Source organism: Paroedura picta, chromosome 1 (assembly GCF_049243985.1).
Source record: "Paroedura picta isolate Pp20150507F chromosome 1, Ppicta_v3.0, whole genome shotgun sequence".
NCBI lineage: Eukaryota > Metazoa > Chordata > Lepidosauria > Squamata > Gekkonidae > Paroedura > Paroedura picta.
In genome coordinates, this window is record NC_135369.1 from 74,240,710 (window position 1) to 74,261,296 (window position 20,587).

Consider the following 20,587-nt stretch of genomic DNA (forward strand, 5'->3'; position numbering starts at 1 on the left):
TAAAACCACACACATTAGATGAGTGTGAAGATAGGTGATTTGGACAGCTGATTGGACTATTGCTTGCTTCTTCCTCTATTTAAATTCCATCTAAGGGATGCAAAACTCAAATAATTGTTTTATAGGCTAGCTTCTATACTTCCATAATAAACTCATATTGTTTCTCTGATTTTGATTAATCAGAGTCAAGAACAGTGTTCAACAGATATACTTGTATATCATCAGGAAAGTGGCCTGATGCCAAAGTACTGCTTGACATTACATAGTGAGTTCACTGTAGACTAGCCCAATATGCTTTTTTTTTTTTTACTGTTTCTTGAACCAATGTTCCCTATGCCATATAAAAACTGCTTTTGAAACTCCTTTTAGTTTTGCAGTCAGTTTGCCATTTTTTTTGAGAATTGTAGATAATAAAAACTAACCTAAGACCCTCCATATCTTGGCTTAAAGGCAGAGGGTGGCAGCTAAAAAGCTGGAAGTGGGGGTAAAGTGGGGGTAAACTTTGGAATTTCTGTTCTACCACAAAGGATCCCCAGAACTAGTTGGGAGGCCCATGATATAGCAGCCTAAGTGCTAATTCAAAGTATATAGCTTAGCCATGGCCAAATCTGACCTTAGATTTCTTTTTGTATTTACGTGTTGATGTCTTTTAAATTTATTTAATTATTTAAAACGTTTATATACCACCTTTCCTCTTGGTTCATGACAGCTTACAACAAATAATAGTTAAAACATTTCCAGCTAAAACTTAAGATAATAAGGCCCAAGTTCCTCCCCTACTTAAAAAGATGCCTGCTAATCAAACCCTCTCAAATAGGTTGTTCTTGAAGAACCTCCTGAAGATCTCTAAGGAGAGGGCCTCCCTCTCAGGTGGCTCATTCAAGAGAGCAAAAGCCACAATAGAAAAGGCCTGAGATCTGGTTGATGCCAGATGGGCCATCTTAAAGTGGTAGGATAGCCAGCAGATGGCTAATTGGTGCACAGGGACATATGGAAGGAGATAATCCTTCAAATTCAAGGCCTTTATGTACCAGGATTGCAATAAAAGTTGAAAGTACCTTACAGCACTTTTGTTATAATAAAATGAAAAAATTAAAGGATCTCTGGTTAAATTGACACACAAACCCATGTTGTATGGTTCAAGAACTAATGAGGAGGGCTAGATTATATCTTTCTTAAGGTGGCAAAATAGCTTGATCTGGCATTGGCTACAGAAGCTGCAGCAAGGAAGAGGTGGCAGCAAAAATAACTTTTGCTAGCAAAACTTTACTTATGGTTCTACAAATTCAAGTCATTGAGGGCCCATATTCAGCCAGTGCTCTGACATCTGCACTGGCTACCAGTCTGTTTCCAGGTCAAGTTCAAGGTTTTGTTATTGACCTTCAAGGCTACACACGGTCTGGGTCCTGCTTATCTGCGGGACTGCTTGGTTGCTTATGCCCCCCGCAGGGCTCTTCGCTATGCGGGTATGAAGTTACTGGTAGTCCCAGGCCCTCGGGATGTTCACCTGACCTTGACCTGGGCCAGGGCCTTTTCAGTCCTGGCCCCAACCTGGTGGAATGAGCTCCTGGAAGAGCTAAGGGTCCTGCCGGAGTTGTCAGCTTTCCACAGGGCCTGCAAGACAGAGCTCTTCCACATTGAGGCCAGGGCTGGGTCCCGATATTATATCTATTATATGTAGGATCCCCCTCTGGTAACATCTGACCAATCTGATACCTCACTCCAATCACTAGAATGGTGGGAAGGTTGGACCCTGGGTGGATGAGGGGGTGAGACACTTATTAGATTTTCTTTTCTTTTTTCTTTCACCTGCTGCCTAGTAGTTGCAATAGTATATAATAAGGATTGTTATGGGATTTTATGGTGTTTTATCTTTTTATTATTGTAAACCACTATGAGCCCACTAAGGAACAGCGGTTTATAAAACCAATTAAAAATAAAATATAAAATAAAATAAATAAAGGACAGCCCTTTCCATTTTGTTTATTCAGCAGTTGAAGAACTCAGGAATGTTTAGGTATAGCCTCTAGAAGAAAAGAACTCTGGATCAATTTAAATCTCATGCCTCCCAATTTGGAACAGATGTTAGGTAATACTTGTAAGGTGCTTGCTTTGTAGATATGTCTGAATATATGGATAATTTTCAGCCCAGCACCACATGCATCTGTCTCCACATATGGGCTGCAAAATTTAAGGGAGACCTGCAGATCTGGATCATACATTTTGAAACATATATCATAAACACTTGCTTGTACTTTTTAATGAAACTTTCTGTTCCATTCAAGGTTATCAGTAAATGTTCCAAATGAGTTTTTCAATGAACCCCTTTTATTCCTTTTTGCAATTTACAATAATTACTTGTACCATTCAGAAGACACTACATATTTTTGTTACACTATGGATACAGAACTTGCATCCTGCTTCACAGTATATCTGGGAATCATAAGCCAAAAAACCAGCACTGACATATTTATGAAATTATCACAATAGGTATCTTTCCTGGGGACTAGCGAGAGGATTGAAATCTGTTCAAACACTCTGCCAAAGGAGGTGGCTGTACCACATGCCAGACTATATTTCCTGTAGATTCTGAAAAATTCTGGTTACTCAGCTAAGAGACTAAACAGATGTTGCATTTAAATAAGCTAAAGTATTAAATTCAGTCCATTTCAACTCAAGATTTGTGAATGGTCTGACATATTCAGAAACAGTAGGTTTTAAAAAGATGAAAGAATTGGCTGGGCCTCTTTGACACTGGTTCACATTCAATTCTAACATGCTCTTATTAAATAGCTATATAGGATTTCCACGCAGTAAAGTTTGAAACTTATTTCATTTTGAGCAGATTGCATGTAATAAAAGTAACAAGGAATGGATTCACCAGAGTCGTTGTTCAGGGAGGAAAGGGTAGAGGTATTAATGAAAAATTTTACTCACCCACACACCCTTGACCATCCTGCAGATATTGATAACCCTGGTAACAAAGGCAGCGATAGGAGCCAGCCGAATTTTCACAGAACCCATGACTGCCGCATACAGTATTGTTGGCACATTCATCTTCATCTGAAAACAGGACAGGCATAATATAAATTGTGGGGGACTGTCAAGTCACAACCGAACTTATGGTGAGCCCACATGGATTTCAAGGCAAGGGATATCCAGAGGTGACTCGCCCTTGCCTGCCTCCCCCAGCCTCTCCCATCCAAATACTAACCAAGGCTGACAATAAACAAAACAATATATTTAGAAAAGTGAAATAAGAAATATGAAGTCACGCCACACATACCTATGACAAGTTTATTTTCCCTTTAGAAAGATTAGACACTAAAAGAAAAGGACTTGGATTCTATGACATTGTCCCTCTTGGGCTTCTCTCTCGCTGCTGCAGAGACTTTCCTCTCTTGTGGCAGTCCACAGCAATGTTTTTCAAGAGACTTTATGGATGCAGAAGTGTTAGCAATAAAGGAGCTGAGTGCCACAGTGGAGGAAAGTCTCTTCAGCAACCAGAGACAAGCTGGGCATGGGATCCAAGGCATGGTGTCCAACATCTAGTTTCATGAGGAACATCAAACATAGAGAAATGTCATCTCATGAAAATGAAACAAAATGGAACCTGCAAAAACTGAACGCAGACTATGAAAACAAGACTACATATACTAGTGTACTTTGACTGCAATATTTTGTCTATATATACTTAATAGGTAAAGATGATGTATAACAATGTTGTTCTTGGGTCATAATATGCATTGTTTTACTGTCTAGTGCTCTTAACAAAAATTACTTACAATTTTAAAAAGTTACTTATGTCTGTGATGGCTGCACAAGAAACGAAGAAACGTATTCCTTCAGTTCCAAATGGAAATGGGGCATTACTGAAATATTTACTGTATGAAAGCAATGTGGTACCTTTTTTGCTTTTAGAAAGAATGTATTAACTGGAGACTAGATTTTTCTACAAGTCCATAAACAAAATATGACCATAACACATCACAGCTCTAGATGAAATTCCATGCACTGTCATAAAATGCTATTAAATCAAATGGTTACAAGTCTATGGTTTTACTGCCTGAACAAAAATGACTCAATTTCCCCCCTTGTTCTTCATGTTTTGTTCTTGATTCTCTCCTATGAATCCCCTACCTATGAGAGTGTTGACAAGGAGGTGGTGGTGCCATGGTTCTGAACACTGAAAGGGAAGGCTGAACAGCACTAGAATGACCTCATTCTTTCCTTCAGAGGAAACTCAAAGACTTACATTGTGCAGATGTTCATCTGTCCAAATTACTGTCCTCTCTTGGACAGCAAAACATTTACTTCTGTCAACACAGCAGATTAAGAAATTATATAAAGGCCCTTGTGGACTAAGGCTGCAATTTATTACTGGGTATGATGAGTGAGATAAGTTATTATTTTAATTTTGAGCCCTTTTAAAATCAAGCTGTAGATTCTATATGTGTATAATAGCCAGAAATAAGTTGCATTTTATTTATGGAAATGTAATTAGTTTATACTTATGTGCTATATATTTATAATTGAGGTTATTTTTACATCACAAAACATTTGCAGAAAAATAAAACATACAGTGCACATATACTATGATGAGGTACCAAAGGTTATTAGCAATCTTGCATTTACAGTAAGACTACTGTATAATTGACTGCATATTTACTATCAATGAGTCTTTAACCAATAAGCTCATGAACTATTTTTCAGTTGCATGTAATACCAAGAAGTAAAATTCTCAATTTCTTCTGAATAATACAAAAATATTGGAAATTTCTACACATAGCATGATTACTGGATAGATTTCATCTATATTTTGCAAAGATATTTTTGTATATTATTTGTACAATTTGTACAACTGTAAATTGATTAAGACTTCAGTCAGCCATCACCCCTTAAGCCCTTTCTGCACACATTGGATAATGCACTTTCAATGTATTTTAGAAATAGATTTTCCTGTTTTGCACAGGAGCTGCAAAAGGACATTGAAAGGGCATTATCCAACATGTGAGGAATACTTGAGTAGAGAGTTAAATTTCTTGTTTTATCATTTATTTAACTCTTACCTTCACACGTCTGACCATCTCCAGAAATTGTAAAACCTTGTTCACAAACACAATGGAAAGAGCCTTCTGTATTTAAACATTCCCCATGGGGTAAACAGAGATTGGTTCCTGCACATTCATTGATGTCTGTGAAGAAGAGAAACACAGGATTAAAGATTCTGTGAACTTAGGCAGATTGTAAATGGGTGGGCAGAAAAGACTGTGTTGTTGTTTGGCTCTTGAGGCCCTTTCTTGCATGCCAGTGAAATGCTGATTGCCACTTTGGCTTTGGGAGGTAAATTTTTTCCAGTCAAGACTAATCAGGGATTCTGGTTTTGGGGGACATCATCTGGGCATGGAATTGAGGTCGCTTGGGGGAGGATTGGACTAGATGACCCAGGATGTACCTTCCAACTCTATTATTCTATAAAAAAAATGCAGGAAGATTATCATATGTTGTTAACAACAATAACAATAACAATCTTAGTTTTTAACCCACCCTTCCATAATGCTCAGGGTAGGTAACAATGTATAAACATACAATGTATAAACATACACCCCAAGACATTACATTCCTGAATTCTCCCAGTTTAAGACCTCCAGACAGAGGGTGTATAATAAGGAGCTGATCTTTCCTCTCCTCTGGCAGTGAGGCCAGCCTTATTGGTGAATGTTGTTTTACTTTGGGCATTGACTGTAAGCCTAGTGGAATAGTTCCATCTTATAGGCCCTGTGGAATTGATTTAGGTCTCGCAGGGCCCTGATATCTCCTGGAAGCATATTCCACCAGACTGGCCCTGGAAGCATATTCCACCAGACCGAGGCCAATTTCACCTTCTTCCAGCCAGGGACCCTGAAGAGATGTTGATCCATAGATCTTAATGCTCTTAGGGGATTGTAAGGAAAAATATGATCCTGTAGGTAGGTTGGTCAAGGACCGTTTAGGGATTTAAAGGTTATGGGTTCATGAGTTCTGTATTTTTCAAATAAATCTATATATTATTAGGAGTTTTCATCTTTATATTTACATCAATATTGTTAAGTACAGCATTTGTGAAAAAACATGTGGCATGGATGAGGTCAAATAAATAAAGATGATATATGCACAGAAATCTAAGCCTGCATTAAAGTCTAATCTGTTCCTAAAGGTTGGCACCACATCAAGTATGTCAACAAAGAAAATCAACCTGCCTATGCCTATCCTAAAAAACCTCCTTCCCCAGCACATAATAATTGATATGTGCTTTTGAAAACCTTTGACAGAGAGTTTTTAATCAAAGAGACTTTGTGTGCCTTTATTATCGGCATGGTAGGGTTGACTTCTATTATGATGCAACTGAACCATTTAGGATAGCAGGTTCAGTTTTTTCCTGAAATAAAACTATTAAAAGGCTAGAGCAGCTTCATCCTTCTGGCACCCACTGATGATTTAAAAATCCAGTACCTTGACAGCCTCTGGAGGGTAATAGATGGAAGCCACTTGGACAAGTACATTCATATGAACCTCTGGTATTAATGCAGTTCCCTCCACGACAAATATTATTGTCTTCTTGGCATTCATTAATATCTGAAATGGGGCCATCAGCAAACAATTAGAAATACTTTGAGACTGACTAGACTAAGATAAAATAGAATAAATAACCCTTCTCTACCTGGAACTGAGATACTCATTCAAATAATAGCCCTAATCTTCTTCAGTCCTCTGGTTATTCACCAATCCTAGAAATATAAACTTACAAACTAAAAGGTACGACTACAGTACAAATTAATTTAGAGACAAATCACTGCCATTATTTATTCCGTCATTCATTAAACGAAGCTCCACATTTTGTAAATGATAAGGAAAAAAAGACAATGACTGCAGTTCCAGGTCCAAACATACCATCAGGTACAGAGATAAAATTTCTAAACATAATAATAATGTTTTCCTGGAAAAGTAAAACTGGAACAAAAACTGAGCAGCAGACTAAGTAACAATAAAACCGAAAGTACTTAGGTACATTGTAGTAAAAGTCACTTAATAATAAAATACTTCTTATTAAACTCAGTGGATTAGTAGGCCTCAATCTGGACTATTAAACTGGATTGGTTGATGGGATGATAGAACTACAGAGGGTGAAGAAATGGTAAAATCAGGTAAGAAAAGCTGGTATTAGCTGGGAGGGGACAAGAATGGGGGGAGCAGAGAGGGTCTGGGGATCCTATTATCAGGGGATATGGGTGGTATGGTGGTGGGAGAATGATACTGAAATGAAAGGGCCCAAGATATGTTCATGCTTGAACCCTCTCTAACATTCTTCACATCACTAGAGGGGGAAGATCTAAGGGTCTAAACCAAACTCTCACACTGGTATTGTGCTAGGTCTATAAATAATAATACCTCCATACTGCAGTCATATTTGGCAGAACATAAAGTAGACCTGGCTTGCGAGACCAAGAACAGGGTGAGAGAGGGTGAAATAGTCACCATGGAAGAGTTTGCCCCTCCAGGTTATTTGGTCCATCACCAGTCCTGGACTACGGTCCGGGAGGCTTCCTTCTACAGATCACTCCCAGCACCAATGATCTCAGGAGTTAAATGTGTTGGCCTAGGGTGGAAAGCAAGGACCAAGATAAGGGTCCTGTCCAAAATTTGGGAGTGATCTCCAACACCTCCTTTACTACAGAGGTGTAGATTCCAAAGTTAGCTCGGCAAGTGTTTTTGCACCTATGCCAAGTGAAGCTACTGGCACCGTATTTGGACCTCAAACACCTAGTCATTGTAATCCATGTGACAGTCATCTCCAGGCTAGACTACTGTAACTTGTTCTATGTAGATCTACCCCTAACCTTGATCTGGAAGTTACAGCTGGTCCAGAATGTGGCTGCCCGGGTCTTTACAAGGACCCATGGAGAACCCATATTTGACCTGACCTCTAGCAGCTGCAGTGGCTACTGGTCGAATTCCAATTCAAGTTTAATGAACTGGCCACTGATTTTAATTGGGTACTGAGTTTTATAATTTTAATAGTTACTTGTTCCTAGGTTTTATTCTTGCTATGTCTGAGTGCTTATTGATGTTAGCCACCCCGAGCCTGCTGTTAGAGAGGGGTGGTCAATAAATAGAAATAACAATAATAATTATTTGTCTATTAGGAAGAATGTGCACAGCTTCTAAAGAAATAAAATTATAAGATACCAACTACATTTTTCACTATATGATATACCAAATGGGTGGAGGCAATATTGTGTACTATTGTGGATCACTAAAAATACTAAACTAGAGTGTGGGGCTGGGATCAGTCACAACTGTACTGAATGACCTATCAGGAGGAATTGCTTTGTTTTCCTGAGTGTATGAAAAAGTTGAACATTTAATGCATAAAAAATCATGTGCCTGCATTTATTACAAAAAATATGTATGGCTGTTCCACTTCAAATGAGACCCCTTAGAAATTTTACTCACGTTTCGGTTTCTAAGGGAATCTGAGCTCCTATAATTTTTTTCTTATTTTTGATATTTGCATAATCACACTTAACTTGTAGTAGAAGCTATGTACAATTATAATATTGTACATATTGAAATCTGCCCTGAGTCTAAATGTAACTATGACAATAATTATATTCATTTTGCAAATGTGGAAAACAGTGTAAAAATTGAACTATCATGGGAAACCTGTTCACATTGGAAGGTATACTTATACCTTCACAATAGTCTTTTGTAGCTGACAATTGGTAGCCTTGGCCACAGAGACATCTGTAGGATCCAGCTATGTTTCTGCATTGTCCATTTGCACAGAGCTGCTGCTGCAGTAGACATTCATCCACATCTGTAAATAAATAATGTTTATTCTAGACAAATCAAAGAAATCAGTTATATAAAACACATATTTACATATATTTATTTTAAAAAATAAGTCTAAAGACTGAATTTCACAAGGAAAGCACCTTTTAAGATTTATTGCAAAACACACGTACAAGATAGTGCTACTTACTCAATAAGCAGAGCAGTCTGGTATAAGTCTGTAGTGAATCATCCATGAAACAGTTGGATGATTCACTACAGTTAGATAATTCACTGAGTTGGTCACTTCATGGTTTCTGAAGTGGCCAACTCTGACTAAGCTCTAACTCCTTCTAAAGGATGAATTAGAACACTGGGCACCCTTTGGGTCTCAAGTATATTCTGTTAGTACATGCCAGGAGTGGGAGACAGAGGCAGGAGTCAAGATTAAAGGTTTGGAACAGATGACAGTTCACTTGAGAGAACATCCCCTCCTCTTGTTACACATATAAAGGCTAAATGTTACTACAGGATAGTGCTATTGATTCAAGAAGGAGCATGGCCTAATCTATGTCCATCTTTAACCGCTCCTGTGGAGCGGAAAGAATAAAAGAGTAAGGGACCCGAGGGCGGGCCCTGTCCGGGATGAGGAAGGGTGCATATTGGCCCCTTCCCCCGGACTGATCGGCAGGCGCTTCGCGCCTGCTGATTGGGCCCTCTGATTGTCAGTCCGTTGGCAAGGGACCAATTGTGAGCCCAGCCTTTCCCACCCGCCTGGCAGCGCTGACACGCAGTTGGGAACGGCTAGCACCCGCTGTATTTTTTTACAGTGGGCTTAATTACTAGTAGCAGATAATGCACAACAAGAAAGAGACATCCTCATTGTTCGAAACACCATCTCACATTCAGCTAGAAATTTGTCTGGAGGCACTCTCCAAAACTAGGAAATGCTATAGATAGACCTCCATGTCTAACTACTCTGCTAAGGAAATCAGACTCCTAAGGAACAAACTGGAGTGTTGCTTGGAATTTGCTTTAGACAGCAAAGATGTAAACAAAGTCTAGGCCTCCCTTCATGCCTTCTTTTCCACTATCACTTTGGCTCCAAGACTTGGCCAGTGTCTCCTAAATCAAATCCAGTAGGGAAATAGAAAGTGCAAAGTGACTAGTATTGCACTCCTATACCCTATACAGAGTGCATGGGGCTACCACATCCTCTTGTTGATGATTTCTGTCTCTGGTAACCTAAGGCAACACTAACTATCCCAAACGGCAGAGCTTTGTCCTGCTGCTGGGCAGCTGGACTGAGGTAAACAAGAAGGATGCCCATGCCTTTGCCTCCCACCTTGCCCCACTCAAAGAGAGGAGATGGTGTTACATAACTTTTCATGGATTTTCTGTCTGGCAATTTGCCCTGATTGGCCATTACCAGAACTTAGGGCAGTCTCTAAGGTAATCTTTATCTCTCCTCATGGCAGGGAGAGATGTTGAGGCCTCAGAGTTTCTAGTGATGTCTTTCCTTCCACCTGGGGCCTGTGTTTTCTCCATAACACAGATTTTTCAAGTTTTCTCCTCTTTAGTCAGAGGAGTTTAAACCTGTGAAAATGGTCTTCCTTTCTTTCTCACTAACTGCATTTATTTTAACTGATTGCTTAATTACTTTAAAAAGTGTTTATTTTATTTAGGATGTTCTTTGCATAGCTGTAGTATTTTCAAAGAAAGAGCAGCCACTTCTCAGAAGAAAAGCCTTTTCAAGCCCTATCTCTACAGCTGTTGATGGGAGAAGTCTCCCATCACAGATATCTTATCTAATTCTACATAAATAGAACAAATCCTCTCTATAAATCCAACATTCTTCTTGGTCTGCTAAATTTTTAAGGCCTCCCAGTCAGCAACAACTCAATTCTTTAAGGTATGTCAATATACATAAAAAATTTTGGTTAGCTGGCTACCCTTTCCTGACCTTTCACCCTCTTTTAGAACTATGTGTTCTTTTTCAAAGTCATTTGAAGGAAAGGTAGACCTTCTGATGCAGTACCTTATGCCAGGGTTCCCACCTATTTCTAAACTGTGGTAATGTTAAGAATACTGATGTAGGGTGATGGGTGCAACCATAAAATTGCTGCCACTGGAGGTAGAACTAAGTACCAGATGGCTGCAATGAGAGGCAGAACCAATTAAAAATGACAGCCATGGGAGGAGCCAACCATAAAATGTCAGGAAGTGAGGTTATGCACAACTAGGATTTCCGAACAGCTAGATTCATGCCCAGCAGCATATTAGAAACCAAAAGATTTTGGGAGTATAAGATTTTGAGAGTCACAGCTCCCTTCATCTGACAGTATTCAACATTTCAGGCGGAAGCTATTTAATTGGATGTTTTTTTAAAGTAAATATATTGTTTAATTTATTTTTCTTTTGCAGATTTACAAAGTATACATATTGAGCTAGCTAATAAACCCTTATCTGGCAGTATCTGTATTGATTCTGCAGGCATGTACTGCAGTTATACAAAAGGAAAAACACATGCTTCTTGCTTGTCTCTTAACATGAACCTTTGTAATGACCCTGTTGAGTTTCCAATAAGCAGATTGATTGTAAAAAAGAAATCTGTTGAAGAAAATGATGAACTGAAGGGTTTTCCTTGATGAAACTGACAAACGAAACTACAAGCATACTTTTATGCATCCCTCACAATCCTTCTCCCCCCCCCCCCAATTCAAATCTTGACGTGCTCATCAACATACCATGCCCCCAGTTTCCTAGGCCAAGTTTCCCTTCAAAAGTATGCAATAACTTTCAGACATTACATGCATTCCTAAGAGCATTGTTCATATCAGTGAAAGAAGGCTACCAAGGTCAAAATGATAAAACACCTGCCAGCAGGGAAGCTGTAAATAAACTGTTACATAATTAAAGCCCAGATTAAAAACATGTCAAGAAAGCTTTACATTGAAAGATCATAAAAACAGGGATACAGGAACTTGACAGTAAAAATCAAGTCCTACTGTGCATTTAGAATATCATTCCATTACTTGCATAGGTAAAGCACTTTAAATAAGGCCACTGTCTACAGCATTTAGGTAGGAAAAATCAAATGCATCATTATAGTATGGGGGAGACCTGTCTTGGCAGTAATATGTGCGCAAAGGATCTAGGGGTATTAGTAGACCATACATTGAACACGAGTCAGCAGTGTGACTTGGGAGACTAAAAAAGCAAATGGGATTTTGGGCTATCAAAAGGAGTATAGTGTCCAGATCACACAAGATGATGATACCGATTTACTGTGCTCTGGTTAGACCTCATTTAGAGTACTGTGATCATTTTTTGGCACCACAATTGAAGGATGTAGACAAACTGGAGAGTATTTAGAGGAGGGCAATGAAAATGGTGAGGGTTTTGATGACCAAGAGGTATGAGGAAAGGTTGAGGGAGCTTGGTCTGTTTAGCCTGAAGAGAAGAGAAGGTGACTAAGAGGTGATAGGATATCCATCTTCAAGTACTTGAAGGGCCATCACACAGAGGATGGAACAGAGTTGTTTTCCATTGCCTCCAAAGGGTCATACCAGAAACAATGGGATGAAATTAATTCAAAAGGTTTTTTGGCTAAACATCCAGAAGAAGTTCCTGACAGTTAGAATGATTCCTCAGTGGAACAGGCTTCCTTGGGAGGTGGTTGGGTTCTTCTTCTTTGGAAGTTTTTAAGCAGAGGCTAGATTTGACAGAAATGCTAATTCTGTGAACTTAGGCAGATTGTAAGTGGGTGGACAGAAGGGATTGTGTAGGTGCTTGGATCTTGTAGCCATTTCCTGCATTCTGCAGGGGGTTGAACTAGATGACCCTGGAGGTCCCTTCCAACTCTATAATTCTATGATTCTATATAAAACCCCCAAAGTCCTACCTGGCCCCACCCACTCCCTAAAAACATTTTGTGGTTGCCAGGAAACTTGCGGGCACCTGCCATAGGTGCCATACTGGGGACTCCTTTCTTATGCATTATCCTGAAGACTGTAGTACAAAGGAATAGCAATGGCTCACCTGCTCAAGAAAATTTCAGTCCTCTTTTATATCAGTCTTATGTTTCTTTTAAAAAATACATTTACTTCAATTTATAGTCCATACTTCTTACTTAAGTTCAAGGTGGACTGCGATATTTAAATAACAGCAACAACAGAACAAGATAATAAGGACAACAAAACAAAATCTAATCAAGGAATTAGAAAACAAATTTCAAAAAACAATGTAACTAAATTGCCTAATTTCTCCACAGACATTACAGCTATGCTATATTCTTTAAGAACAACCCCCTGAAGAATTCCATTTATAAGAATGCCCCCTGAACAACTCCATGTTACAAATGGTTTAGGAAATTTCTATAATACAGCAGAAGCCTAACTCAGTTACCCTGAAGTCAGTGGATTCAACTGTTAGTGAGGAACACAATTCCCATACTTTGAAATTCCATGTTTATTATACTGATTTTTTAAAAAAAATCTTGGTAAATAGATACATAATATAGGGCATAGTCATCACATTCCTACCTTCACACTGATCTCCTGTTTGGGAGAGCTGATAGCCTTGGCTGCACAGACATCTGAAAGAGCCCTCAAGATTTTCACATTGCCCATTTGTGCAGAGACTGCTGTACTGACATTCATTTATATCTGTGAATACAAGGATATATTTTAAAGTTCATGAATCCTTATGTGTAACAATGCTCAAAGCTTTTCAGTGGAATCTGTCAACAGTTTTTATTCACATCTAAAAGCACAGTCCCATAGGAAGTTGCCCACCTTTACACTTTACTGTGCTCCTACACTGCCACATCTGGTCCCTTTGGAAATTGTTTTGTGGCTCTAGGGGCAGGGCAGCCAAAAGGGAGAGGGGGAAAGGAGTAATGAACAAAATATAGAGAATCAGAATTGCAGTAAATTAAGCCACAGCTTTATTGATTACAGCAGATCGGACATTGGTGCAGCATAAGCGTCCAAACACTGCTTGAGCTGCCTGTCAGCCAGTGAACCCATCCCAAGCCTGCCTGTTAAGGGACCCTGGAGTGCCAAGCACATGGTCTCACAAAGGCACAAGCCTATTGGTGGAGCTCTTGCCACCTGGGAGTGAAGCCTAGCTACTGCCCCTGAGCTCAGTCCCCAAGTCCTCTTAAAAAGGTCTTGACCTGGGGAGGTGAGCATTCAGGCACAGCCACTCCCCAGATGGATCTGGCCCAATGCCTGAAACTGTTATCAAGCTGTGAAAAGCACAAATAACAAGGAAAGCAACCACACAATAACAAAATAAAGGGAGAGAGGGGTGCCTGAAAGAGGACTGCAGCAGCTTTATGTGCAGTCAGGCTTTAAATGGAGAGGGACAGTGGCAATTAATGCTTGCTCAGGCTCACACTCCAACAGCCCAACAATGCCGGAGCTCATGTGGCCTGCAATTAGTCGGCTGTGGGAGAGGCTGATGGCCCACCCAGATGCTCCAAGGTCACAGCAGCCACGTGCAGCCTCCTGACCACAGCAACCATATGACCACAGCAACTGGCCCTGGGGCTGTGAATTCTATAACCAGCATACATTATGGATTAGTACAGAAAGATACAAGTATTTCCTAAAGTATAAAATTGTGCACTGTGTCTAAATTAATTTTCTTTAATTCAGATTTGACCCTCCCCATGTGTTCCTCACTTCCTTTGAAAAGGGGTTGTGGGACCCTTTTGTCATGTATTTCATCAGTGACACATGGACCTCTTTTTAGCTGAATGTGCAGTAACATTATAACATCATAACACTGTTAAAGGAAGGCTGGATGTATTGTGGGGAACAACATGGATGCTGCCATTTTAAAGGCCCCCTACTCCTCCTTAATGACCACTGAAAAAAATAACTGGCGATCATTGCACTGGATATACCAATTCATAACAGTGTTATTCAATAATTACGAAGTGTGCTAAATGGATTGTCAAGTACTTTGTCAATGACGGAATCTATTTTTTTGTGTGCTCATATACCATATTGCTATAACATCATAACACTGTAGAAAAGTTTGGATGCATGGTAGCTGCCATTTCAAAGGCCCCCTATTGCTCCCTATCGGCTAACTAAGAAAATGGCTGGCAATTCTGAGCTGGATTCTGAACTGGATTCTGAACCAATTCATAACAGTTTTTCAATAAATATGAAACAAGCTAAATGTGTCATGTACTTTGTCAGCAATGGAACCTCCTTTTTTTGTGCATATGCAGTAAAATTATAACACTGTTTTCAAAAAGGCTAGGTGTATCATGGTTGCCACCATTTCAAAGGTTCCCTGTTCTTCCTTAGTCACCAACAAAGAAAATGACTGGTGAAGATTCCCACAAAATACTAATGAAAATAATAGTCTGTTTGAAATCGTCATACTGGAAACACCAATTCATAACAGTGGTTTATATATGAAAGCAAAGTAATAGTATGGAAAAGATAAGAAAAGGAAAGGAGGGATTATGGTATGTAAAAGAGAGACAGTTTGGTGTAGTGGTTAGGAGTGCGGACTTCTAATCTGGCATGCCAGGTTCGATTCTGCACTCCCCCACATGCAACCAGCTGGGTGACCTTGGGCTCGCCACGGCACTGATAAAACTGTTCTGACTGAGCAGTGATATCAGCGCTCTCTCAGCCTCACCCACCCAACAGGGTGTCTGTTGTGGGGAGAGGAAGGGAAGGCGACTGTAAGCCGCTTTGAGCCTCCTTCGGGTAGGGAAAAGCGGCATATAAGAACCAACTCTTCTTCTTCTTCTTCTTCTTCTTCTTCTTCTTCTTCTTCTTCTTCTTCTTCTTCTTCTAATATAATTATATATTACACAGTATATATAATTATATACATATATATATATAGGATAATTCTGTATTACAAAATGTATAAAATAAAATAGAAAATATATCTCCACAAGATCACTATTGGGGTACTTTTATATTAAACATTTCAAATTTTGTAACTTATTAGATTTTTAGTTTCATCAACTACATATTCAATATTACATATTTTGCCATTTCTTCATACTCACTATAACTTTTAATATATCAAAGTACAAAGGAAAATCTATTATATATGTCATAATCAAAATAAAAATGCTTCTGCTCAAATTTAACTTCCTTAAACATTTATATTCAAAATTTGTTCTCATTCTGTTTTTGCATTGTAATATATTTATATATAGTATAATGGGAAGGGGAGGGGCCCTGGGTGGGCATGTACAGCTATGCTTCCCAACCATATTCTGCACTACTGTACGACTTCTGGGGTTTCTTGAAAACTGCAGAATGTTTCATGGGTTTCTCAATGGTAAAAGAAGCAGAGAAAGGGTGGTCTACAGTGATATGTGATGTCTCTTCTTTAGCTTGTCATACTGACAAGAACCAGGGATTTTCCACATGTTCCCCTCTCCAATCAGTTTTGGTCCCATACTACTTTAGTTTATACTCTTGTTTTCTGCAATTTTTTTCCCTTTAAGTTTCATTTATTTTTTGGGTTTATTTTCCAGGTTTTTTCCTGGCTTTTTGACTTGGCTTTCTCCTACTGAATGAAATTTATACGGATTTTCTTTGTCCCAGCCACTGCCACCTACCTCCAGCCCACTTTTCAATTATTGGACCCTTGTCATTGTTAAACCCTTTCCCATCCCATAAAGTGATTTCATTTGCTTTTTAAAGGCCCTAAAATATCAATATAACTCTGAATTCTCAACTTTCATTTTTTTGTAAAGTAAGTATCTCTTTTCCTTGTAAAGATATAAGGAAAAAAGGCTCATCTCTGTGAGTAAATAGACTTTTTATTCCAAAAAATGGAAGTTGGGACTTCAGAGACTCAGCTTAAACTATAATTACAGCATTATATTGATATTTTAGGTCACTTTTAAAACAAAAGAGTGGTACTGTGATGCCACCAAAAATGACATCAATGAGGACAGCACACTCTCTTGAAAACCTCAATATGTAAACCGTATATGGAAGCAAATAAAGTTATTCCACAATTGTAAAGGTATACAGGAACATGTGGAAGAACGCTGCCCAAACAGATTCCAATGTTTGAAAATCAGGAGTAATTTGAGCAGGTGGGAAAGGTTCCACATGGACAGCAGTACTTTCTTTTATGAAACTGGTGTAGTGAAGGCACCATATAGATCCCATTTCAAGTAACCTTTGCAAAGGACAATGTACAGTCCAGCCCAAACAAGACTAGTGATTAGGGAGAAGAATTTTCCATTTTTTGAAAATTCAATTTCAGAGCTTTTATTATATAATGTCTGCTATGCATTTCTGTTTCCACTGTTCTCGTAGGAATAAAAATGAAAGGTCCTGGATAGGAGGAAAATATGCAGATAGGTGGGTAGACAGACAGATAATGGAAGTTTGTCTGCTTCAAATCATAGGAAAGAGTGAGTAAGCCGCTCAGGATTTGTCAACCAGCACTAACACAACAGCTGCCTGTATCAAGACAAGTATATCAGCTCTGTCTGTCATTTTTAAATATCCCCTTTGCTTTGAACACTGAAAGCAGACAGCATAGAGTATGATGCCAAGACCCTGAGCCAATGTAAGCAATGACAAAAAAAAATCCTAGCCTAGACACCTAAAAGCCTTGCACAAGAATTCCAGACAACACAGGAAAATATAATTTCTTTTAACTTTTTGCAAAGTTAACTTCAGAAATACACTACTCAATAATATAAACATTTATAAAAAATAAGGCACAAGACAAGACATGAAAGCAAACAGGGCATTTTTTGTGACCTTATAAGAGCAAAAAGTTCATTTTGTTAATAATCTATATTGTGTAATGTGGGCAGATTAAAATGGCAGGACCACAAGCTTTCAAAATACATGATGATTCTTTTATTCTGATGTATATTGTATACAAGTCTAGGCTGGAGCAATACAAAACCCGAAGTGAAATATACAAAACCAGAAAGGTAATATGAGGTACAGAACAGAACACATGGCTTTCGTGTGTTGCCTTCCTACAAGAGGGAATTACATTCTACATCTTTAAACTGCTCCTGTGGAGAAGTAAAAATAAAAGACTAAGGGCTAGATGGGAGGAGAAAGGGGCGGGGCAAGTCTGTAATAAAAACCCGGAGGGGCCAATTGGGAGACACGAAGCTTGGCCTGTCCTGGTCTACATGGTGAGTGGGCTTGGGGAAGAGGCTTCGCCACCGGTAAAGGAGCAGGGCTGCCGTGTCGAAGATGCGGCAGCCCTGCTCCTTTCCCGGCAGCAAGCCTGGAACCTTGGGTGGGGAGGGGGGTGGCGGGAAGCCTTCGATGTGGCCAGAAGAGCAGGCCTGCCACGTCAGACACGCGGCAGGCCTGCTCTTCTGGCTACACTGCGCCCAAGGGGGAGGGGGGCTGAAAGGCTTTGCCGCGCCACAAAGAGCAGGCCCAGCACGTCACCGACGCACCAGGCCTGCTCCTGTCGCTGCGCAGAGGCCCCAAAATCAGGGGGCCAGGTGGGGATGCTGTGGCAGGGGCCCCCGAGAGGAGCCCTGTGAGCCCCCTTGCCTATGCTAGTGGCCATTGTATTTTAAAATACAATGGGCTTTGCCCCTAGTTTATTTTATAATCCCAGTGAGGCCAGGCCTGCAAGTTATTGGTTATATATGTGGTTATTTCTGAAACCTGCAATCCTGTGGCTCCTTCTCCACTACGAAGTTTGTAAAATAGATATCTACTGTGACAATGCTGTCCTTCAATTAAGAATCCCAATTTAATCACAATTGAAGTATAATCAATTACTCTAAAATGCCTCTAGAGATCTGAAAACTTCATACAATATTATCTTACTTTTCCATACAATATTATCTTACTTTTACATGTACAAAACTTCTCAGTCATTTTCATGGGGGTCACTATAGCATACAAAAAAAGATACACTAGAAGCTGCCCACTCTCCTGAAGTGACAAGCAAGAGCTCTCATGAAAGAACGGAATGAGTATCCTATGTATTTTAATAGAGAAAGCATGATATTCCCTGTCATCATCAAAATTAATGACCCATTGTCTTTACGAAATGGAAAATTCTGAATAAATGAGAAAAATCAACAAGGTAAATAAGTGTGAAAAATCCAGGTTATAAAATCAAGCCTCAAATGAGTTTTAATGAAATATTATGAAACTACTAGAAAAGAAGGAAATGACCTTGCTCAAGGTTCAGCATGATGCTTTTGTAATCACTTTAAAGTATTTGCAAATTCATTTTTGACCTTTTTACAATGCTTTTATTTATCAAGAGCTTTGTATCTCTTCAGATCCCACAGTTTCACTATGATAACCTCTGGTTATTCAGGTCCTTTCTCTGTATGGGAATAGGTACACAAATCTGGAAGGGGGTGGGAGAATTTCCCTGGACCATGCACTGGTGGACAATATGTGGCTGATTACAGCTTTTAAATTTATTTCCTCTGATGATCATTACCCCTTCACAGTGACATAACTTAGTGGGTGGATCATCCAGCTTTCTTCAGTTTAGGGCATTGTTCAGCAGCCTTTGTTGAGTGAATGCTGTGTTACCAGTAAAGTAGCAGACTATTTCTTACTAAAGCAATGGACTGTGCACTCTGTCTTTCCCTCTCTCTTGCTCCTTTGGGACTCTTAGATTTATATTTTGCTTTCATTATAGTTTGGCAGCTTTGAGGGAGACAAGTAAGCATCTGGAAGTATTCACTCCTTAAGTTACATTAGTTACAAATGAGAAATCTATTATATAAACATTTCCAATCAACTCTTGAGTACCCTCCACTCATAGCTTCAAAGAAAACACAAATGTAACAAAAGTGGGATTATATGAAATACTTACCATGACACTTTCCATTCCAGCCTCTGAACCCATCTCTGCAAGGGGCACATTGGTAAGAACCAGGAGTATTAATGCACTGTGCATCTGGACAAGTATGTGGAACTGAACATTCGTCGATATCTTTAAAATTAAATCAAAGCAAATTTTAATAATTATAAAGAGTAAATTCATGTTAATATAATTATGTTATGTTATATAAGGATTATTTAATACTCTGGAACAGAATCTTCAGTAATGTAGACAGCAAAGATCCACTGAATTATATCACATAGCAGCTAGAATGCTGGGCAATGCAAGATTAAGACCCCACTCCGTCATGAAGTATAAATGTTCTTGAGAGTTACTGAGTTACCCTGAACTCCTTGAAAGTACCGGCAGGACTAAAATGTAATGCCAATAAGAAGATTTATTTCAACTAAAGAATATGAACATCATATTTAATTTTACATATTATTTTGTGGTATAGGCATAGATCCCAGTATAGCAAGATGGTTAGAGCAGTGGTCCCCAACCTTTTTATCACTGGGGACCACTCAACACTTGACAATTTTCCTGAGGCCCGGTGTGGGGGGGGTAGTTTACTCCTCTACTCTCAACCACTGCCCTAACGCTCTCTGATTGCAGCCTTACTACACCATGGTGCAGAAGTGGGCTGTGCATCAGCAGATATGAGATGGGGTAAAAATGGGATGTAGTCCCTGTTTGCTAAGCATAGCAGGTCAGAGATCCAGATCTGGCAGGGCCAGAAAGGAGCTAACACTATATCATCTGCTATCATTTTACCTGTGATCTTGATCAGGAGATGGACAGGGGGTATGCATTAATAAGTGTGCCAGATCAAGGGGGGAAAGGGGGTGACAAGAAGGGGGTGACAGGATACATGAATGATGGCTGGTGGTGCTGTTTCTGACCCAGATAGAAGGGGATAGCAAAACCATGCTGC

General features: G+C 39.4%; 1 protein-coding gene across 12 annotated transcripts in view; it reads right to left on the reverse strand.

Annotated features, from left to right (window-relative positions):
• Positions 1-20,587, reverse strand: part of LTBP1 (latent transforming growth factor beta binding protein 1) — a 276,190-nt gene that overhangs the window by 56,814 nt on the left and 198,789 nt on the right. For all 12 annotated transcript variants that reach the window (XM_077343424.1, XM_077343401.1, XM_077343391.1 and 9 more), the window contains 6 exons: positions 19,645-19,764; positions 13,356-13,478; positions 8,732-8,857; positions 6,493-6,615; positions 5,070-5,195; positions 2,938-3,063 (listed from right to left, as the gene is read on the reverse strand). In XM_077343424.1, coding sequence (XP_077199539.1) covers positions 2,938-3,063; positions 5,070-5,195; positions 6,493-6,615; positions 8,732-8,857; positions 13,356-13,478; positions 19,645-19,764 — 744 coding nt within the window. The remainder of the gene's footprint in view (positions 1-2,937; positions 3,064-5,069; positions 5,196-6,492; positions 6,616-8,731; positions 8,858-13,355; positions 13,479-19,644; positions 19,765-20,587) is intronic.